General features: G+C 42.0%; 1 protein-coding gene and 2 non-coding genes across 5 annotated transcripts; all 3 read left to right on the top strand.

Moving 5' to 3' along the window:
* The first annotated feature begins 3,816 nt into the window (after positions 1-3,816).
* On the top strand, positions 3,817-13,087 carry LOC106421599 (transcription initiation factor TFIID subunit 1-like). Of its 3 annotated transcripts, XM_013862427.3 has the most exons (21): positions 3,817-4,003; positions 4,500-4,603; positions 4,688-4,750; positions 4,872-4,914; positions 5,079-5,336; positions 5,412-5,503; positions 5,610-5,784; positions 6,057-7,152; positions 7,256-7,461; positions 7,572-7,809; positions 7,911-8,247; positions 8,602-8,793; positions 8,934-9,026; positions 9,174-9,380; positions 9,707-9,913; positions 10,043-10,526; positions 10,602-10,801; positions 10,886-10,996; positions 11,094-11,150; positions 11,236-12,357; positions 12,441-13,087. In XM_013862427.3, exons 1-21 carry the CDS (start codon positions 3,964-3,966, stop codon positions 12,795-12,797), a joined length of 5,682 nt encoding a protein of 1,893 aa, XP_013717881.2. In that variant the 5' UTR covers positions 3,817-3,963; the 3' UTR covers positions 12,798-13,087. The 3 variants fall into 3 exon arrangements, with proteins under 3 accessions (XP_013717881.2, XP_048621456.1, XP_022566387.2); XM_048765499.1 differs by lacking the exons at positions 3,817-4,003; positions 4,872-4,914; XM_022710666.2 differs by lacking the exons at positions 3,817-4,003; positions 4,872-4,914 and having other exon boundaries at positions 5,589-5,784.
* A 2,722-nt stretch (positions 13,088-15,809) lies between these two features.
* LOC125592074 lies at positions 15,810-15,916 on the top strand. The gene has a single exon (XR_007327924.1). It is a non-coding gene; the product is annotated as a small nucleolar RNA R71 (small nucleolar RNA).
* Positions 15,917-19,217: 3,301 nt separating this feature from the next.
* On the top strand, positions 19,218-19,325 carry LOC125592177. The gene has a single exon (XR_007328024.1). It is a non-coding gene; the product is annotated as a small nucleolar RNA R71 (small nucleolar RNA).
* The last annotated feature ends 4,361 nt before the right edge of the window (positions 19,326-23,686 follow it).

Here is a 23,686-nt window from a genome sequence, read left to right as displayed (position 1 = left end):
CCTCGGAGTCCGCGGATAACAGACGATGGAAAAAATGGGACTAGTAGTGGTCATGGCTGCACAAAAACTAAGACCGTATTTCCAATCCCACAAAATTGTGGTTATGACATCTCAACTACTTGGACATTGTTACACAACCCCAATCTATTAGGGAGATTGGCCAGGTGAGCTGTCGACCTGAGTGACTATGATACTGAATACAAACCTCATGTGAGATCTAAAGCTCAGGTGGTAGGTCAAATTCTTCATTGAACTAGTCTCCACAAACAAAGAGCCTAAAGTTCGGTCCGACAAATGGAATGAAACATCCGCAAATCAAGGTTCCAAAATTGGGAACCAGCTCGCATACCCAACTAAGGAGATAATCAAACAATCCTTCCGACTAGGCTTCAACGTCTCGAACAACCAAGCCAAATACAAATCCCTCATCACAATGAGCATATGTGTTTGTAACGTCAACACATCCAGAAATTTACAGTTCGTGAAAGCCAATTCCAGGAAGAATACAAAGCAAAACATGAAAAAATGGAATTCTATCTTGTGGTATTACGGGGGATAGCCCAGCAGTTTGATGAGTTCAAACTAACAAGGATCTCTAGGGTCAAGAAAACTTCTGCCGATGCTCTTGCATCCCACACATCAACCTTGAGCTCGGCTGTCAAAAGAGTAATTCTTATATAGGGAATCGAAAAACCAAGCATATACATTACTCCGAGAAGGCATGAAGCTGATCAAAACTCTAGTGGACAAGGAAAATGACCGACTAACTAGATATAATATGTAACCACATGAAGCGCATCCCAGCTGGCCGTCCGTGATCTTCAAGATTTCGAGATCGAAGAATTGGAGGCATCTCGAGCCGCCAAGGTCAAAAACGATCCCTTAGATATCGAGACTAGGGGTACAAAAGTCAATCAAAATGTTGAGGTCGAAAATGAGCCTCGAAATGACAAAGCTGAAATCGACGAGGTGGAACACCCAACTCCATCTGCCAAAGATAGCCAATACCAAAAGAATATCAACAAGGCTCACCAAAGCCTCCACGAGGAATTAAAAAAAGACCCGACTAGAGACCCCAATAATTGATTATATCAGGGGCAAGTACTCCCAACTGACAAGTGGGAGTCCAAAAAGCTCAAACCATAGAGCTCATGTTCCTGTATAATAGATGATAAAAAATATAAGCGCAGCATAGACGAACCATTCCCGATGTGCATGTATTGAAAAGATACCTTTGCGATCTTAAAACATACACATGACGTCTTTTGTGGGAGTCACTCCAGAGGTCGATCATTGGCTATCAAAGTAAATAATTACATATATTTTTGGTCAATTATTTCTTTGGACTGCAAGTAATTCACATTAAAATGTGACAATCAATGACACATGCCGATGATCCACCAGTCAGCCCAAAAACTATCCTCAATCTTGTCTCCTTATCCTTTCATGACGTGGTGATGTACATCGTAAGGCCGCTAGTACCTCTAGGATCCACAAAAAATTGCTTCCTCCTTGTGCTATATTACTACTTTACCAAATGGGTCAAACCAGGAGCATACCAAAAAGTCACTACTTCTGCGCTGAAATTATTCATTTGGAAAAATATCGTGGGTAGACACAGTTTACCTTACTAAGTCGTTATAGACAAATAATCACAATATATATCCAAAACATTCACTGAATTTTGAAAAACTAGGAAGATCAAGTTGACGACCTCGACACCTCGATACCCCCAGGGAACAGGCTGAGACCGCAAGCAAAACAATAATGAACAATCTCAAAAAGTGACTCGACTTGAAGAAACCAAGATGTATAGAGGAGCTCCACAGAGTCATGTGGGCATGTCAATGCCCCACAAAGCAATGCAAGAAACGCCTTTCTCTCTTTCCTATGGAGTCAAAGTTGTCATTCCAATAGAAACCAAACTCAGCCCCTCCTCCCGAGCTCGAACTAACAGTTATACCTGACAAAGTTAAGGCAAATCTGAGTGGAAGACATTCTGAGCTGAGCTAGAGTTTGAAGAATATACAACGGAATAGGTAAGATGAGGACGCATTCCTTGAAGTAAGCAATATCCCGATATGACGCATTCATGAGTTTCGTCATCAAGAGGGAGTGAGGTCTCAACGTCATATTCATCTGTCCAATCATCATAAAGACCATCAAGATGCTCACCCTCTATAATATATCCAAAGTGAGAGCCGAAATTCACTTTAGCCGTCAAATCAGAATACAAATCTAGAAAGACAAAACATAAAAAGCTTTCGGAATAAACAAAAGAGAGAAACAAAGAAGCAAAGAAAAGAAAAGAAGAAGGATTAGAAGAGAGAAGGAGAGAGTGAGCCAATTTATAAAGAATCAGATTAACTGTTCAATAGCGGTTTTCGAGAAAGTAATCATGATCTCCTTTGTTCCCTATGTATTGTCGACCATATGATAATGAAGTGACAATCATATCAGTACGAACCGTTGCTTTCAAGCCGTCCATGACATATCTCGATCTTCCCAAGATCAGTGAATTGATTTTCTAGTTGATGAACCTGAATATCAATTAACCCTTTAGATTCTCCAACATAACTAAAAGGGTTGGGACAATATTTGGGCCCAATAAATGCACGCTTGATTTGATCCAATGAGAGAATGGGCATGAAAGAGAAACAATGAGTTGAGGAGATCGAGTTCGAGATGATAGGAGGAAAAAACTATCAGGGGTGTCTAATGCAACACATGCCAATCAACACGAAGCGTTGCTTTCGAGCCGTCCATGACATACCTCGATCGTCGCGAGATCAGTGAATTGATTTTCTAGTTGACGAACCCGAATATTAATTAACCCTTTAGATTTTCCACCATAACTAAAAGGGCTGGGGAACAATTTTTTGGTCCATTAACCGCACGCTAGATTTTATCGAAGGAGATAATGGGCATCAAAGATAAAGAATTAGTCGAGGAGATCGAGTTCGAGCTGACAGAAAGAAGAATCTATGATTCGACTGAGTCAAGAGGGATTCCAAAATCTTCGACATCATGTTATTAGCTGAAAGAGAACAAATTGGAATAGAGAAGAACACAATTATAAAGAGGAGACGAGGAACAACTAGAGACACACACATCTTAAAACACTCACATTTCTAAAACCCATCAATCATGAGCTCTCTACTCATCACTTCGACCTCGCCTTCTACTTTGTTCTTAGTCTAGCCTAGTTTGACTGTAATCCATATTCTTTATAAAATCTTTGTGTTTGGAGGATGGAAATCTGGATTCACATATTCTTTACCAATAGTAGTTAGAATGGAAATGAAATTATTTTCTTTAGGTTAAAAATAGGTGAATCCAGATTTTGATTGGGTGGGTGGGTACTAAACAAATATTAAGTTTTATAAGGTCATCTCCAACCCAACTCCAAAACACTATTTTAGTGTGATTTTAACACTAAAACATTTTCTAACCCAACACTAAAAATCACACTATTTTAGTGCAACAGTATAATTTCACACCAAATTTGGTGTGATACTGTTCACCACATTAAATTACTATTTATCTTACTAAAACACTATTCACTTAATTTATTAATAAAATGGACAATTAAATAAATGATAAATAAAACTATAAATACATATAATATTATAAAATAGTTTTTAGGGTGAAATTTGGTGTTATGGTTGGAGAAGAACTTTTTTTTAGTGTTGAAATTACACTAAAATAGTGTGTTTTTGACACTATAATAATGTTATGGATTGGAGATGCTTTAAAAGGTAAGATTTTAAAGGGTAAGATTGTATTTTTCAGGTGTTTTAGTTAAAAACAAGAAAAATAGAAAAAAAAAAGGATTTATAAGAGGAGGATATTTCAGCATCTTTTTTTTATAAATGTTTACGGACGGATCTGGGAAGGAAGCTCGTTGCCTTGCCGTCTCTCTCCCCCCCGATTTCTCTACCATTGCAAAATTGAAGCTTTGGCATGGCTGAATCCAACGGGTCCCATAACGAGTCTTCGTCAGGTAATCCTCTAAGCTTTTGCTTTCTCAATTATCTACGCGGAGACCTTTTAAATCGCCTCATGACTCTTAGGGTTTTCAATCTTAGCTTCTTCAACTGCAAAGGATTGAAGCCTTTTTTTTTATTTACCGAAGTTTGTTGCTTACTTGTCGAATTTTGGATTAGTACAATATCTCAAACTAGACAGGTCCTTTCTCTAGCTTTTGGAACATGCAAGTTCGGTGCCTTTTTAGGTCGGCTCATGACGGTTTTTTAATTTTGGGTTTAGCTTCTTCAAGTGGAAATGAGTAGCCTTTTGTGATCCCTGGACATATATTTAGGATTCTTTATAAATTGGAAGAGGGTTTGTGGGATTGTAATTGATGAATAGATGGGAAATGATAGTTTTATTAGAGAGAGGCTAGGGACTGCAGCCTTACTAGATGATAGAGAGAAGAAGCGGGTCATAATGATACCTTGGCAGCTGAGCTGGGTTCATCTATATGTTGTCCTTTGCAGATGACGAGGAGGAATATGATGACAGCAACAGGGGTTTTAACCTGGGCTTTATCTTTGGAAATGTTGATAACTCTGGCGACTTGGATGCTGATTACCTTGATGAGGTTATCTCTCTGCTTTCTTGAATTTAAGATATCTACTTTATTAGCTGGCTGGTGCCAATGATAAAACGTTTCAAATTTTTACAGGACGCCAAAGAACATCTTTCTGCATTGGCAGATAAGCTGGGTTCATCTCTACCAGATATTAATGTAACATTCTACGCACTCTCTAATATTTTGTTTCTTTAAAGTCAGTGTTTTTTATGTGATTTTTAATCACTTTTTTTTGCTCTACTGGGATGCCAAAAATTGGGGATTCTAAACTCAACAGTTATTGGCAAAATCTGATCGTACAAGTGATCCAGCTGAGCAAGGTGGTGCATATTAATCTGCGTAAATCATATATAGTTATTTTACGGCCTATGTTTGAGATCTTCTAAATATGCAACGAGCCCTGCGCATAGCAGTTACATACTGATACTATCTACTAACAAGTCCTGGTCATCAGCTTCACTGACTGTGATGATATGCTGTGTAGATTATGATAGAAAAGCTGAGGATGCTGTTGATTATGAGGATATTGATGAACAGTATGATGGGCCCGAAGTTCAAGTAGTTAGTGAGGAAGATCATCTGCTGCCCAAAAAGGAATATTTTTCCACTCCAGTTGCTTTGGGTAGTCTAAGTTCTAGAGCATCTGTGTTTGATGATGATGATTATGATGAGGAAGAAGAAGGACAAGAGGAGGAGCATGCCCTAGTTGAAAAAGCTCTTGAGACTGAAGAGAGCGAACCAGGTTTGCAATTAGAAATCTTCTGTTAATATCCCTCTTGAGCTACTGGATATGAGACAGAATAATATTGCTTTGCAGTTGTCGCCAAGGAAGACAAGACCTTGGAGTATGAAAAGGAGGCTAGAATCTTTGAAAGCGAGGATCATATGGACACAAACGGTGCCCAGGAGGTCAGTCCCCCCACATCCCCAAAAGGGAAATTGTTTCTGAAACAACGTATCTATTTTCTGCTGTGGGATGATTTTGTTCTGTTAGTGATCTCATCAAAACATTCAGGAGGAGGTTGATGAGTTATTGGAAGGTGCATTGGATGAGAAAGGCGCCACCGCATTGCCTACTTTATATATGGAAGATGGTATGGTCATATTACAATTCTCCGAGATATTTGCTATCCATGAGCCACCACAGAAACGGGACAAGAGAGAAAATAGATATGCTTCGTATAATAGAGGTATGCGATCTGAAATGTTCTTCGTATTTAATATCTTATCAAACCCTACTAAGTTTTAAATTTGCAACATCAAATAAAATTCTCCAGATGTTAATAGTATTTACCTCTCAATCACTGTTACTCTTATGTGTCTCACTCTCTTCTTGCCGATCATGTACTAGATCTATGTAGTTGGTGCCATTGAAAATATGTTTTACATCTTTTTCTCTTTTTTTTTCTAAGCAACTTCATGTGAAAGTGGAACTGTTACATCATAGCCTTATTCCGTACAGATAAATACAAATCAATGGATATCTCTGAGCTTGTTGAAGATGATGAGGAGATACTCCTGAAGAGCCATGGTGGGATCGATGCTGATGCAAACCAAGCTGATTTGATTCAGCTAGATATTCCCTTTCCAATGAGCGAGGGCTTACAGCTGGTAAAATCTGGCACAATTGGAGGTATCACACCTGAATCAAGAGAATTCTCCAAGCTAGGAAGGGATTCATGTATCATGGGTGAACTGTTAAAGCCGGACGTAATAGAAGACGATTCCTCTCTGTGCCAGTCTCAGTTATCAATGGAAGTTTTTCCTCTCTACCAGCATGAGTGGGAACATCAAATTCTTTGGGAAAATTCTCCTGAAACTAGTGATAATTCTGGGGATAGCTTCGAATCTAGACTTGAGTCACTGGGTATGCTGGTTCAAGGAACAAATTCAGAGACTGAACAAGAAAGCTTGAATGTGATGACCTCTAGAGAGCAAGCTCAAGCTGAAAAGAATATGCTTGTGTCTTTTTCTGCCAATCTATTGGAGTCTTTTGGCTCACGAGGTTCCCACTCTGGAAGCGAGTCCACTAACAATCGTCGACATCATCCACAACTGCTAAGGCTAGAATCCAAGTCGGATGAGGATCATCTTAGTGAAAACGACATTACTGGATTGGAGAATATGAAGCGACCTGAAAGCAAATCTCGCTTCAGCAAACTTGCTTTGCAAGAGAGGGATATGGGGGATGAGGCATGGTTAGATCGTATAATATGGGAATCAGATAAAGAGTTGAGCAGGTCTCAACTAATTTTTGATCTTCAAGATGAGCAAATGGTCTTCGAAATTTTGGATAACGAGGAAACCAAAAATCTTCAACTTCATGCTGGAGCTATGATTGTATCCCGGTCTTCAAAATTCAATGATGAAAGCCTTCAGGAAGGCTGTGAATCAAACTCTGGCTGGCAATTTAATATTTCTAATGACAAATTCTATATGAACGGGAAAAGCTCTCAGCAGCTGCAAGCAAACACTAATAAATCCGGTGTTCATAGTTTGAGAGTTTTTCATTCGGCACCAGCAATTAAATTGCAGACAATGAAGAACAGATTGAGCAAGTAAGTGGTCACTCTAATTTTGGATTCTTAAAAGTTTGAAGATTGGATGTTTTTACATCTATTTTTAGTGTCTGTTAAATTGTTTTGTGTTAACTCATTACAGTAAAGACATAGCAAATTTTCACCGGCCCAAAGCTGTGTGGTATCCACATGACAATGAGCTAGCCATCAAGCAGCAAGGAAAGTTACCCTCCCGAGGAGGATCCATGAAAATTGTAATCAAGAGCCTGGGGGGTAAAGGAAGCAAGCTACACGTTGGAATAGAGGAATCTGTCTCTTCGTTAAAAGCGAAGGCTTCTAAAAAGCTAGGTTGTTTTTTTTTTGTCTGCCGCATTATGGCGTGAATTCTAATTGAAGAACACAATATTCTATTGGTTTCACTGACAAGTCTTGGTGCTCAATTTCTACCTGTTTTGCAGATTTTAAGGAAACTGAAGCAGTCAAAATGTTTTATATGGGAAAGGAACTTGAGGATGAAAACTCTCTTGCTGTACAAAATGTTCAACCAAATTCTTTGGTACATCTTGTGCGTACCAAAGTACATCTGTGGCCATTGGCACAAAAGCTGCCTGGCGAAAATAAAGCTTTGAGACCTCCTGGGGCATTCAAGAGGAAGGCTGATTTATCTACTAAAGATGGCCATGTTTTTTTGTTGGAGTAAGAAGATTTCGTTTTGCTCTTGTAGATAATTTCACCTGTCTGTCAGCAGGAAAAGACTCGTATTAGAAGTCACCGTTTCTTTTAATTGATCTGTGTAGGTATTGCGAGGAGAGGCCGTTGATGCTCAGCAATGCAGGAATGGGTGCAAATTTGTGTACATATTATCAGAAGTCATCCTCAGAGGATCAACGTGGGAACTTGTTGCGCAATCAAAGTGACACCTTAGGGAATGTGATGATTCTGGAACCTGGAGACAAATCCCCTTTCCTTGGGGAGATACAGCCTGGTTGCTGTCAGTCATCTGTTGAAACAAACATGTATAAAGCACCTGTTTTTCCGCATAGATTGCAGTCAACAGATTATTTGCTGGTCCGGTCTCCAAAAGGGAAGCTCTCTCTAAGGCGTATTGACAAGATAGCTGTTGTCGGACAACAGGTTTGTCTTTCGCAAGAATTGTCTCTTAGATTTTTTGTCCAAGGAAGGTCTCAGTGCATGTCTATATATATACACAGAAAATTAGAAAAATAAGTTTGTATGTTTCATGCTTGTGATTTAGTAGCGCAATAGAGGAGCTTAGTAGCCTGGGTGTATTAAATTCTATTATCTTTTACGTTACCGCTTTTACCTTTGCTACTTTCGTTGGTACTTTGGCGTTAGTGTTTAAATCTGAGATGCTCATTTTAGTCTGGTTATGAGTTCCACCTGCATTATAATTAATTGTGACATACTGCAGCTTATTTTTTTTTTTGATTTCATAAAGTCGGCATGCTCAGTTTATTTTTTTCCCAGGAACCTCGCATGGAAGTAATGTCTCCTGGATCAAAGAATCTACAGACTTATTTGGTGAACAGGATGTTGGTTTATGTGTACCGGGAGTTTATGAAGAGCCACTCAATTGCTGCAGATGAGCTGTCCTTTTTATTTTCTAACTTAACAGATGCAGTTGTCAGAAGGAACATGAAACTTTGTGCCGGTTTGAAGGTATATTATCAAATTCTCACTTCTGCATAAGTAGCATCTATAGTTGCACGCTTACGCTCTCTCTGTTTTTTTTTTTTTGCTTAATCATGCTTTGTATCATAGTATCATACTTACGCCTTACATAAATGTACAAAATGCAGAGGGATAAAAATGGCCAGCCTTGTTGGTACAAGAGACCTGATTTTCAAGTTCCACCTGAGAATGAACTTAAAAAGCTGGTGGCACCAGAGCATGTTAGTTTTCCCTTTAAGTTCTTTTCATGGTTGAAATATGCCCCGTCTGCTTTCCACTATTCGGAATTGCAGTTAATGAGCTTTTGATTGCTATTACCGGAAATATACTCTTTAAGATGCATGGTTTTCTATATTTTGTTGGCCTAGGTGTGTTCCTACGAGAGTATGTTAGCTGGGCTGTACCGGCTCAAACATTTAGGGATCACCCGGTTTACATTACCTGCCAGCATATCAGCTGCATTGACTCAGCTCCCAGACGAAGCTATTGCTCTCGCCGCTGCATCACATATTGAGAGGGAGTTGCAGATAACGCCATGGAATCTGAGCAGTAATTTTGTTGCTTGTACAAATCAGGTAAACATCACTTATCTATGTTAAGGCTTACATAGCCAGTGAGTTCTTATATATATATATTATGTTAGGAACATAGGAGTTACGGTTGAGTCATCCCTAATCCGTAAAGACGTGGTTTTTATATATATGCCAGGGCTGAGACATTATTAGTACATTCATTTCAACACTAGAATCTATTTCAGCTCCATGTACACTAGTTTTGTGAAAAGTGTTTCCGAATCTAGTCAGTGGAATTGGATTTGATGCTTCTGATCAGTCCTTGCTCATGCTTCAGTTTTACCTTTCCGATGCTCACATATCTGGTTTTCATTTGTCGGTTTGAGTAGGATAGAGCAAATATAGAGCGTTTGGAAATTACTGGGGTTGGCGATCCATCTGGACGGGGTCTAGGATTCAGCTTTGTCAAAGCTGCACCAAAAGCACCAGCTGCGGCCGGGCATATGAAGAAAAAGGCAGCAGCTGGTCGTGGAGCCCCAACTGTCACTGGTACAGATGCTGATCTTCGCAGATTAAGCATGGAAGCAGCTCGAGAGGTATACTTCTTTATTTCAGATGTCTAGGAACCTTAAAAGGACATCATTCTTACAAGTTTCAATTTTCTTCTATAATGTAAAGCCAGTGAAAGTCTTAATTAAGATTTGGTTTGGATGATCTCTTTATAGGTTCTTATCAAATTCAATGTTCCTGATGAGATAATTGCTAAGCAAACTCGATGGCACCGTATAGCTATGATACGGAAGCTATCAAGTGAGCAGGCGGCATCTGGTGTTAAGGTTGACCCTACAACTATAGGCAAGTATGCCCGTGGGCAGAGAATGTCTTTCCTGCAGATGCAACAGCAGGCTCGAGAAAAGTGTCAGGAGATTTGGGATAAGCAACTTTCTTCCCTTTCTGCTTATGATGGTGATGAGAATGAAAGTGAAAATGAGGCCAACAGTGATTTGGACTCCTTTGCCGGAGATCTGGAAAACCTGCTTGATGCTGAGGAAGGTGGGGAGGGGGAAGAATCTAACATGTCTAAGAATGACAAGTTGGACGGAGTTAAGGGTCTCAAGATGAGACGAAGGCCATCTCAAGTTGAGACTGACGAAGAAATTGAAGATGAAGCTACTGAATATGCGGAGTTATGCAGATTACTGATGCAAGGTACGTGTGTGGCATTTGTGCTATTAGCTAAAGAACTTTTTGTCGGCGCATCACTGACTTTGTTAATTTAATTAGATGAGGACCAGAAGAAGAAAAAGAAGAAGATCAAAGCTGTGGGAGAAGGAATGGGGTCCTTTCCTCCTCCACGTCCCAGTATAGGTTTTCAAATTGCAGAGCCTGTAAGAAAGGCCACTTTCATTGACGAGAATCCTATCGCCACCCAACCTGATGCATCTTTCTTAGTAAATGAGAGCACCATCAGAGACACCAGAAATGTCAGTACAAGTTTGACTCTTGCCTTTTTCTGATTGTCAACTTGAGGGATTGCATGTGTTGACAACTTTTATTTTCCCCTCCAGTGGCAGGTTGATAGCCCTATTATTAAGACCCCCAAAGGTAAACAGGTTAAAGACAATGGCAATTCTTTGGGCCCGCTTAAGAAAGTCAAAATACTTAACGAAAATCTAAAGGTACAATTAAATGAGTATAACAATCTACAGTATAGTTAAATTTATTCTAATAGTTTTATGGTCAATTCTGAAGTTTTGCCTGTTCTCGTGGTCTAAGGTATTCAAGGAAAAGAAATCGGCCAGAGAGAATTTTGTTTGTGGAGCCTGTGGTCAGGTATATCTGTTTATTTGTGACTAGATTATGAATCTAAACTTTGCTTGTTTGATAGGAGTGTTTGATTATTTATTTTCATGGACAGTATGGGCACATGAGAACCAATAAACACTGCCCAAGATACAGAGAAAATACAGATCCACAACCCGAAGGTGTAGATATGGAGAAGTCCGTGGGAAAACCGAGTACTTCAGAACTATCAGGTCAGGCCAAGATTAAACCTATCAAGAGCACCAAGGCTGCGCCGAAAAGTGCAATAAAAGTCACCGTAGATGCAACTCCCAAGGGAGATAGTTCCACTTACAAAACTGGGGGTCTCCCTCTGAAGTTTAGATATGGTATCCCTGCTGGAGCGATGTCAGATACACCTGGTTTAGAAGCTCCAGGAAGTTCTGAGCAAGCAGCAGTGTCGGACATAGACACTGGGACCAAGACCACATCTAAGATCAGCAAACTCAAGATTTCAAGCAAGGCAAAACCTAAAGAATCGAATGTTGAATCTGACAGACCTTTGCCTACATATAGCAGAGAGAGAGGGGAGAGCGAATCTCACAAGCCTTGCGTCTCTGGAAATCAAGCTGCCTCAAGCAGGCACACTATATCTATTCTGCAGCCATCTTCAAGCATGGATAGAGATCAAGCTGAATCTCGTAGGCCTCACCTGGTGATACGACCGCCTACAGAAAGAGAGCAGCCTCAGAAGAAACTTGTAATAAAACGTTCGAAAGAGATAACTGATCATGACATGAGTAGTCTTGAAGAGAGTCCACGGTTCGAGTCCCGGAAAACAAAAAGAATGGCAGAACTGACGGGTTTTCAGAGGCAGCAGAGCTTCAGAGTAGCAGAGAACTCTCTAGAGCGGAGACCAAAAGAAGACAGAGTGTGGTGGGAAGAAGAGGAGATAAGCAGGAGAAGAGATTATGATGATATGAATGTAACAGAAGAACCCAACGAGATAGCTGAGATCAGGAGATACGAAGAGGTACTACGGAGTGAGAGGGAGGAAGAGGAACGACAAAAAGCGAAGAATAAAAAGAAGAAAAAGAAGATGCAACCCGAACTAGTAGAAGGGTATCTAGAAGATTATCCTCCTCGAAGAAACAACAACGATAGAAGAGGCCGGAACGTTAGAAGCCGGTATGTGTCCGACTTTGAAGTGAATGGTGCGGATTATGCACCTCAACCTAAAAGACGCAAAAAAGGAGAGGTAAAACTTCTCTTTGCAAATCATGTGCGTTACATATTAAGCTTCAACTCATCTCTGTCTGTTCTCTCCGTCTATACAAACAGGTTGGGCTAGCAAACATCTTGGAAACCATTGTGGACACACTAAGACTCAAAGAAGAAGTGTCAGGGCTCTTCTTGAAACCGGTTTCGAAGAAGGATGCTCCAGACTATTTTGATATAGTGAAACGCCCGATGGATCTGTCGACAATCAGGGATAAGGTACGGAAGATAGAGTACAGAAACCGCGAGCAGTTTAGACACGATGTGTGGCAGATCCAGCTCAATGCTCATCTTTATAACAACAATGGGCGTAACCCAGGGATACCGCCTTTGGCAGATCAGTTGCTGGAGATTTGTGATTACTTGTTAGAAGATTATGGAGATCAGTTAGCAGAAGCAGAGAAAGGTATTGATAGATAGATCCCACTGACTGAGAGAGTGTGTGTTTTAAGATAGTCATTCCTCTTTTATGCCATTAAAAAAAGAAGTGGGATTCTAGCGTTAGCTAATGATTTGTATGAAAAAAAAAAGAAACATTGTCATGTGCTGTCTGTGTAAAGGTCAAGTAAGTAAAAAGAAAATTGTTTTCTTTTTTCTATTGTTGTTTGTAAAATTTTGAGGTTTTCACTAAAGTGATGATTGTGGTATTAAATAGAACTTTGAAATATGATGTGTTAATGTCGTGTATAAAACTTTGTTTTCATTGAGAATGGGCCTTTTGTTAATTATTACTTTCTTATCCCCTGGTATTTAGTAAATTTGGAGTTAATTGAGACATAAATTTGCCAATCTATCTTTGTTTTGGTCGGGAGTATCCTTCATGGCACTTCCTGTTTGAACCGAGACTTGTTTTGAATGGTGGGTCAAAACAGAAGCGTTTTATTAGATCAAGAGGCTGCTTAGTCGTGTTACAAAAAGGAAGAAACAAGGAAACAATCTGGCGAAAGCTGGTTCGCCGGAGAATACAAATCGACGAGAAATAGAGAAATGAAACCCTAGTTTCTAGCCGAAAGTAAGTGTGTGGTGATTTGCGGATCCCTCCATCGTTGCCTCCCTTCCTCCTTTTATAGACGCTTGCTTGTTAACGTAATTTGTCTTGACCTAATGGGTCTCCTCGATGATTGGGCCGAGATGTCGGGCCGCTAATTCGAGTCGTCGAGCCGACGACTTTCGGTCACTCGCTTTGTCGGCTAAAAGCAGTCTAAAATCGAGCCGGTCGCTGGCTCGGGAGTCGACGAACCGAGTTTCTTTGCTGTGATCATGTGTTAGGACAATTATCTTGTGGGCCTTTTGGGAGGGTCAGGCTCATACCCAACATTAAGTCCCCCAAGTTCCCTGGTGAGTAGCGTAGCCGACTCAGCGAATTTGGAAGTTGGGTCTGCAAGATGATTGTTCTGGACTCGCGATCTCGCTCGGCTCCTCGACTGTGTGAGCAGCTTGTTTGCTCGTAATTCGTGATCTCATCGGTTTGGTATGAACCGGCGGTTTTCTTTGGTTTTGGTCACGACCGCCGATCTCAGTCTAAACCGGTCTTGGTTTACCTCGAGAAGTCGAACCGTCGCGAGACGTTGTGAACTCCACGCGCCTAAATGGGGCCCATCTAGGCCCATCTAGGTCTAATGATGACGCCTCGGGGCGTGAGGCGCTTCCCCTCTTATAAATACCCCTCTCGCCTCTCATTTTCTTCATTCTTCATCCGACTCAGGTATTTTCTCTCTCTTTCTCTTTGCTTCTCTCTCTAGCTTCTTAGTCTTAGATTTTGAGAATGTCGTCGGACGGTAGGCTTTCCAAAGAACAGAAAGGGAAGGCGGTGGCGAGAGCGACTGAATCGAGTCCTGCGTGAGTCGTCGAGTCGAACTCCCCTTCTGATTTCGAGACAATTCACCGCGAAGCCATGATGGACACAACGAATATGGATACGCCTCAGCAGGTCCTGGTTGCTGAGTCAGCGCGTCTGATTCGCGAGGAAAGGGCGGTCGTTGAGTCGGTCGCGCAAGATTGTGCGAGAGATGGTTGAGGTGGAGCGAGTGACGGAGAGATCACTCCTCCTGATTTTGTTCCATGCTGATACCATCCTGAAGGGATTTTCGAAGATCTCCCGGCGTTGGCGCCGGAGCTGTTACGTCCTCCGATCGTGGAGGGGCAATCGTGGGAGAACGTTGAGAGGACTCGTTCGACTCCTAGCAGCGTGAAGATTTTGCTGAGAGCGTGTGGAGGAGCCGGAGTAACTTTTCTGATTCCGACGAAAGCCCAGAAACCGGGGTCCCCTCCGGTGGGATTTAAATGCGTATACGAGTCTTACTTTCAGAACGAGACTACGCTCTGGTTTCCGATTCCTCGACTCATCACGTCCTATGCGAGACGTCGCGACGCAGCGATAAGCCAGTTCTTAAACGGTTCGCTCCGTGTCTTAGTAGCCTTGATGGTCACGGCAGCAGAGATCAATGTGTCGATGAGCGTGCGGACGTTCGAAGAGCTGACGTACCTTAAGTCGATGGGGGATGGATTGTACTCGATCCAGATGAGGCCTAACTACAACGTGATCATCGATCATCCCAACAGGACAAATAACTGGCAGCGCTTCTACTTTTACGTCAAGTCTGACAGTTTTGCCTTCGAAGAGCCGCCCGACAAGTGGAGAAGACAACATTGCAAGACTACTTGGGGTTCTTTTCTGGTTTCCCTGGTAAAGACCCCATGGGCTGCTTGGAGGATGAAGGCATAGAAGAAATATGACCCTCCAAAGCCTTGAGATGAGAGGCAAGTTGCATGTACTTGTTTTTGAGGTCAGAATAGTTCTCATCAATATTTGCATGGATGTTCTTGAACTCATAAATCATGGTCTTCTCATTTCTGGCCTGAAATTCCAAGAGTTGCTTGAACATAGAATCCACACTTGAATCTGGAGCTTGAGCTTTAGAAGAGCTTCCTTGAGTCTGACGAGACTGGTTGGCTTGAGGATAGTTCTGCTTGGCTTGGTAACCTCTTTGCTGATTGTTGTAGTAAGGCCTTTGTTGATAGTTGTTTTGGTACTGAAAATTGGGCTCTTTCCTGTACCATGTGCCATTAGCATTGATGAAGCACAACTCCTCTTGGCCTTCTTAACCATCAACCTCATTGACCTTAGGAGGAACCTCTTGACTAGGACCACCCACAAAGTTCTTCTGCTCCTGTTTAGCTTGGTTGGAAAGAAGCAAATCCATCTTGTCTTGTAAGGACTTGATCTCTTTCTTTGTCTGTTGATCATCACTTTTGTTGACCCTATCATGCTCCTCACTGTAGACTGAGTCACTCTTGACCATGTTCTCTACCAGTTCCTCTGCCTCTTCCACAGTTCTTCCCAAGAAGAAACTATTGCTGGCAGTATCAAGCATGTTTCTTCACTGTGGTAGAGCTCCTCTATAGAAGGTGGTAAGCAAACTCTCCTTGGTGAAGCCATGATGTGGGCATTGAGACTAATAGCTCTTGAACCTCTCCCATGCTTCACTAAATCCCTCTAGATGCTTCTACTGAACGCTAGAGATCTCATTCCTGATCTTGGCTGTCCTCGAGGTAGAGAAGAACTTCTCTAGGAATGCCCTCTTGCACTCATTCCAAGTTGTGATAGAGTCACTTGGAAGAGCCTTCTCCCATTGATGTGCTTTGTCTCCCAAAGAAAAAGGGAACAACTTCAACTTGAAAGCATCATCAGAAACACCATTTGTCTTGGACAAGCCACAATATTTATCAAACTTGTACAAGTGATCAAAACGGTCTTCAGCAGCAAGGCCATGATACTTGTTGTTCTCTATGGTGTTGAGCAGCCCTGACTTGATCTCAAAGTTGTTGTTCTCCACAGCTGGTGCTCTGATTCCCAACCTATGACCATGAATGTGAGGTTGATCATAGGCTCCAATGGCTCTAGCTTGGCGCTGTGGATGCTGTGGCCTAAGGTTTGCAGCTCCTTGGGCCACTCCATCATGAGGCTGATTCTGATTGTACTCCATTTCAAACCACAATCTTTGAAAGTGAGCCTGTTGCTCTTCTTCTCTTCTCTTTCTTGCTACCTCCCTCTCAAGTGCAACTATGTCTTCAACTCTTGGAACTAGGCTTGATGAACCTCTGCTCCTCAAGTTCATACACCTGAAATGCAAAGGGAGAGGAAGAAGGAGAAACAGTAACAAAATAAAAGAAAAATTACTTAGTCTCAAGCAAGTGACTAAATCTCAATGTCACAATCAACCTAGAATTTGGCAACGGCGCCAATTTGATGTTAAGAGTTTTCAAGGCTCCTAATCAAATGTTGTAGTATAAAAGATTGTCGAACCAATCCTAGATGATTATAAAGCAAAGGGAATGCAAATTTATGCTTAAGCTAAGTGCAATCCGGTTTTAAAGATGGTACGAACTAAGAATTAATAAGCTAATGCAATAAAGTAATGATCTTTCTTTCTCAATATGAAGCAAGATGACTCATGGGGATAGGCATTTGATCTTGGGTGATGTAGATCCAATCTAATGGTGGCAAGCTATCAATCAAACACTTTCCTTATGCCTAGACACTAAGCTAAACAAGCTCTATCTCTAGATGAATGTTCTTTTGGTAAAGCAACTCAAGCATCTAATCTCTTAGGTTGAATGTTACTAAAACAAATATGGATAACAAGTCCAATAGCAATCTTAACTCCTTTAGCAACTAATCTCTTAGGTAAAGCAAGCTAAAAGCATTGAAGAGTTGGTTAAGGCATTTCATCATACACCTTGTGGGCAGGAAATGCCTAGAGATCTATTTTAGTATGATCAAGACTAAAATAGCATTGAGAACCCTCAACAAGCATGAAAACAAGTAGATCTAACACTAAACACCCTAGATCTTCTCTAATCACCCTTAATCACCCTAGCCCATGAATCCAAGATTAGTCTACTCACTAATAGACATGAATAACCCCAAAACCATGTTTAGGTTTAGGTTTTGATTAGATAGAAAACAAGATTCGTCCTAATTTTAGGTTTAGAGAGTATTTATAGGACTTCTAAAAACCTAGTGGGCCTTAAAAACAAGTCTGAGAAGGTCCAACAAAACATGGAAAATTGACCAAATATAGATATGCGCGCTGGTCCGTGACCCCGCTCCAATGGGTCGCTCCAGCTTCACAGCGGGTTTGCCACCTCGCTCGGGGACGTCGCTCTGGCTTCCTTCGCACTTCATGGATTTGGCGCGCGATGTACCCACCTCGCTTCTTCTTGGTCGCTCCGGTTCTCGAAAGTTGTCGACAGGATGTTGGGCCCAGAGCGGGTACGCTACGTCGCTCCACAAGGTCGCTCCAGTTCACAGCGGCTACTTGACCCCGCTGCGCTCGCCCGCTCCAGATCATGCTCGTATCGGGACGAAATGCCGAGCGGGTTGATGATGTCGCTGCGAGAGGTCGCTCCAGGTTGGAGCGGGTTGCTCACCTCGCTCCAGTAGGTCGTTCCAGCTCCTCTACTCGCCCAATGATCATTTTCTACTTCTTTTTGAATCACAATGCTCCCAAACATCTCCAATCACTCCATAGCACTCTCCAACACCAAATAAAGACAATGCATGCAATATGGATTCTAAAGATGCCTAATTCCTAATCTACATGATCAGAATGTACAAGATATGAAGGCTAAAAACATGTAAATATGCAAGATATCATGGGTTTGCTAAAGGTTTAGGTGGTGGTCTGAGTGCGTTGATTCGGTCATTATCAATAGTTGGTAACCGCACTCGGTAGGTGAGAGGTGCCCGTCAATCGATGGGAGGTGAGGGGGGTCGATCGATATCGGTCTCTCTCTGTCGGTCGACTGCTGGCTCATGCGGTCGATCGATTTTGACGTAGAAAGGGGAGGGTGGGTGAGGATGTTTTTTCTGTGAATTCCTCATGAGTCATGATTCGAACTGCACTATACTCCGCAGTCGATTCAGCAGATGACGTCGATCGATGTTTAGAGTAATCTGTCGATCGATCTTCATCATGGTCTGTCGAGCGATGTGTATCCATTGACATCGGTCGACACCAATGTGATCCGCCGAAACTCATGGAGCTTTCAACTTTGAAGTCTCCTTCTCCAAGCTTCTCATGCTTCACCACTTGCCAAAAATCATCATCTATGATGGCATTTACGTGGTGTTTTGCTTTCTCAACTGATGCCTCTCTAGCCAAGGCTTCTTGCCTCTTTACAGTGTCTCCAGTCTGAACCACTTGCATTTCAAGCTTCTTCATCTGAGTCCCTAAGGTCTCAATTTTTGTGTTCAGACTGTTGTAGGCGGAATCTATCTTCCCATTCAAATCCAAAGTGAGTTGTTGCTGTCCTTCCAGAACTCTGTCAAGCATCGCTTCAATCTTGCTTTCCTGAGTCTGTGGTGGTGAATTCTGGTAGAATGAGTTTCCATAGCCTCTGCTGTTGTTGCTGAAAAGTTTCTGGAACTGTGAACTCTGGTTACTCCTCTGACCATTGCCAAAGAAGGTTCTGTTTCTACCCTGGTTTCCAGACCTCTGAAATCCAGTACCTCCAATGTAGTTCACATCTTCTTCTCCTTCCATGTCTACAGCTTCTTCTCCTTCAGCTGAGCAGAACTGCTTCCTAAGAAGCTCATGAACCACATCTAACTTTGCTCTAACTTCGTCCATCTGCTCCTTCCCTAGGGATGCAACAGACTTCTTCCTATCAAAGTCAGTGTTATTGGTGCTGCTGCTGTTTGCTAGATTTTCTATCAGTCTCACAGCCTCCACCGGATTCCTGGTGTTGAAGTTTCCCTCGCTAGCTGTATTAAGAGCCATCTGATACCTCAAGGAGATACCTCTGAAGAAAGTGCTCAGCAGTTGTACTTCGTCGAATCTGTGGTGTGGACAGTCTCGCTGGAAGAACTTGAATCTGATCCACGCATCTTTGAAAGACTCTCCAGTCTCCTGCGCGAATGTAGCGATTTTGCTCCTCAAGTCTTCAGCGCGTGCCTCATCGAAGAAATTTCGCAAGAAAGCATTCTTGATGTCGGCCCAGGATGTTAGAGATCTTGTGGGTAGCTGCTTAAGTCAGTGCATCGCTTCTCCAGGCAGAGAATACTTGAAGAGCTTGCACAATAGGTAGTCCTCGGGGACTCCATCCATACGAATAGCAGCGATAAGATCCTCGAACCTCTCCGGATGGTCCATAGGATGCTCGTGCGGCAACCCAGAGTAGGGTATCTGCGACCTGAGAGTGTAGTACTGAGGCTTCAGCTCGAAATTCTGCTTTTGAATCTCTGGAAGTCGAATAGCTGATCTGTTGGCGTAGTACTCATCTAGACAATTGTAGTCAGCCAGTGCCCTTGGTCGAGCAGCCTCTTCTACAGGTTGAGCAGCTCCTGTAGCATCAGTATCAGGGATTACATTTCCCTGAGCATCTAGTTTCTGACCTGTTGCATTACGCAGATGACCATCCTGGTCATACAGGTTTTCATTCTCGTCCTGTCTGAGAATAACAATCGCAACCATGTTTTGCGACTGATGATCGATCGATGTACGTGGTCTAGTATCGATCGATGTCGAACGATGTAGATCGGTCGACGATGAAGGTCGGATGTCGGTCGACGGTTGGGTGCGAGAATCAGTTGACGTGAAAGCTGCTGCGTCGAGCGATGTGGAACGTTGGTCTTTGCGGATCGTGCGTTCCAAGTGAACAGGATCTTTTGAGAATAGCAGGTGTTTGTCCTTGTTGCTTCTGGTACTGCTGGGCATGCACCTGAAAAGACAAAAAAAAAAATTTGTGTCAGAATGGGGGTAGAGAAAAGAATAAGAATCAATAACACTAAATCTAATGGCGATCAAAGCTCCCCGGCAACGGCGCCAAATTTGATACCACTCAAATTACCCTAAAGTGTGAATTACTCTCTCAAATAAGAGGTTCAGTTGCAGTACTTAGGGATCGAATCCAGAAGGAGCTAGGGAACCTATTAAATCTAGTCAGGTTATTAATTCTAGGTGTTTAAAAGTAAATAGCAATCCTAATTGAGCAAATCTATTGCTCGACTAACAAGATGATTGGGGGTGTAACTTTATTGGAAGATATTAGATGCATGGTTTCTATTCAGGTGTTAGAGATTATAATCCTATAGATGCCTAACAGTTGCATGCATGATATATTAGAGCTCAACTCCTTAATCACAGTGATTAGCGATGGCAATGTTTCACTGGTTAACTAACTAGATCTTGGATCTCAATTGTCGTCTTTTGATCACAAGAAAGTGTCGATCGATGATCCTATATGGATATCGATCGATACACCTTTCGCAATATCGATCGATTGTCAGAAGACAATATCGATCGATAGCTTCAAGCTAAGTCCTAGGCGCGGGTTGATAATGCTCACTAGTCTCCTAGATCAACGGTTAGCTCTCTCTAGCAGTCCTAGCATGACATATTAGATTCAGGACAGGATGATCAAGGATGCTTGACACATGCAAATTCCTAGGTTCATGTTCTAGTTAGCAAGGCTAAAACAAGCATTAAGAATAATCAATCAATGAATATCACAACTCGGAAAATCTATAGTTGGGGCTAATCCCTCTAACCTATTTGAACCCTGAATCTAACAAGTAAACTACTCAGACATAGCTAAGCAATTCATGACACAAAATATAGATAAAAGCTGCATAGAATAGAATAGATGAATCAGTGGAGTTCCAATCACAAATCTCTCTATGATTTTCTCTCCTAAAACTCTCTCTCTCTCTTGCTGAAAGTAAGAATACAATGGTGCCTCAAGCTCTCTTTGCCTCCTAACACTTAGGCAAGTATATAACTATTAGGTTAAAAACTAGTCAGTGGTAATCTTGTAATTTGGTGAAGCCTTTGGTTTAAAGTCGGCTGGAACCAAGTCACGCATCTCGCGTCTCGACATCGATCGATGGTACAGGATGTACATCGATCGATCATAATTTTCAATCGTCGAGGCTTCTCTTCTGTATCGATCGACGACACTGGATGTGCATCCAACGATTGCTTCTTCTACGTATCGACCTCTAATGGTCATCTCGGATGAAATCTCTTTTAAGCTCCTAAATGCTCCATAATCATCACTTTACTCTAAGATACTGCTGAACCTGAAGACATACCTAATAGGATATAATATATAATATATAGATAGTAAAACACTTATATACCATGGATGAAAATGAGATCAAATCCATGGTATATCAGACAACTTCAAAAGGAGAGAGTTAAGTAGCAGAGTGTCTAGCATGGTTATAAGCAAACTAAATAAACGGTAAACAAGATAACCAGTTCCTTAAGTTCTTACCGACCGTAGCTCTCAATAACTGAGAGAGTGTACGGTTTACTACCTCGGTTTGGCCGTCGGTCTGTGGGTGACATGTTGTCGAGAACATCAGCTTGGTACCGATCTTACCCCATAGTGTCTTCCAGAAATGGCTTAGGAACTTATTGTCTCGGTCGGACACAATGGTTCGGGGAACACCATGTAGGCGCACCACTTCTTTGAAGAACAGGTCGGCTGTCTGGGTAGCATCGTTGGTTTTGTCACAAGCTATGAAGTGAGCCATCTTGAAAAACCTCTCCACCACTACAAAAATGGAATCTTTGTGGTTTATCTTGGGCAAGCCCATCACAAAGTCCATAGAAAAATCTACCCAAGGGTGGTTAGGAATAGGTAATGGCATGTGTAATCCATAAGGATGTGACCTGGATTTTGTCTTAAGACAGACAGTGCATTTGGCGCATAGGTTCTCAACAACTCTCTTCATGTTCGGCCAAAAGAAATGGTCGGTCAGGACACATAAGGTTTTATCTCGACCAAAGTGTCCCATGAGGCCGCCACCATGGGCCTCCCGAACCAGCAATTCCCTCATAGATCCTTTGGGAATGCACAATTTCTTTTCTTTGAACAAGAAACCGTCATGCTGGTAGTAGGTACCGAATGCTCCTTGTGTAGTGTTCCTGAAAGCTTCTTGAAAATCAAGGTCAGTAGCATAAGAATCTTTAATAAGTTCAAAACCCATGATTTTAGCTTCTATGGTCGAGATAAGATTATATCTCCGGGACAAGGCATCGGCCACAACATTGTCTTTGCCCTTCTTATACTTAATCACATAAGGGAAAGTCTCCACAAACTCCAACCATATGGTGTGTCTCCTCTTGAGTGTGGTCTGACCTCTTAGATGTTTAAGTGTCTCATGATCTGTATGAATAACAAACTCTATAGACAAAAGATAGTTTTGCAAAGTTTCAAGAGATCTCACTAGAGCATAAAGTTCTTTGTCATAAGTCGGATAATTGAGGGTAGCTCCACTCAATTTCTCACTGAAGTAGGCCACGGGATGGCCTCCTTGAGTAAGTACGGCTCCAATGCCTGTACCTGATGCATCACATTCAATCTCAAAAGTTTTATCGAAGTTAGGTAGAGTAAGGACTGGTGCATGAGTCAAACTATATTTAAGCTTGTTAAAAGAATCTTCTTGGGCTGGTCCCCAAGTAAAGGATATGTTCTTCTTGATCACGGAAGTCATTGGAGAAGCAATGGTGCTGAAGTCCTTGACAAACCGTCGATAGAAGCTGGCCAGACCATGGAAACTGCAAACATGTCCGATTGTGGTCGATGTGGGCCAGTCTTGAATCGCCTTGATCTTTTGCTCATCGACCTTCAGTCCCTGTGAACTCACAACAAATCCTAAAAACACCAGTTGATCAGTGCAAACACACACATTTCTTTAAGTTAGCATATAGACCTTCTTGTCTAAGAACTTTTATCACTTGTTCGAGGTGGCTAAGGTGATCAGTTAAGCAGCGACTATAGATCAGAATGTCATCAAAGTACACAACCACAAATTCACTGATATAAGGTCAAAGAACCTGGTTCATGAGTCTCATGAAAGTGCTGGGGGCGTTGGTGAGACCTAACGGCATGACTAGCCACTCGTATAGACCTTGCTTGGTCTTGAAGGCAGTCTTCCATTCATCACCCTCCTTCATACGAACTTGGTGATATCCACTCCTGAGATCAATCTTAGAAAACACAACAGATCCACTTAGTTCATCCAACATATCATCTAATCTTGGTATTGGTTACCGATACTTGATTGTTATGTTGTTGATGGCTCGGCAGTCCACACACATGCGCCATGTCCTGTCCTTCTTAGGCACCAATAGGACCAGAACTGCACACTGACTAAGAATCTCGCGGATGTAACCCTTATCCATGCGGTCTTGGACCTGTCTCTCTAACTCCTTGGCCTCTTCAGGATTGACTCGGTAGGCGGCTCGGTTTGGTAAGGGCGCGCCTGGTACAAGGTCGATCTGATGTTCTATGCC

The sequence above is a fragment of the Brassica napus genome, chromosome C8, assembly GCF_020379485.1.
Source record: "Brassica napus cultivar Da-Ae chromosome C8, Da-Ae, whole genome shotgun sequence".
Taxonomy (NCBI): domain Eukaryota; kingdom Viridiplantae; phylum Streptophyta; class Magnoliopsida; order Brassicales; family Brassicaceae; genus Brassica; species Brassica napus.
Note: the sequence above shows the minus strand (reverse complement) of the source record. Positions and strands in the feature narration are given on the sequence as shown.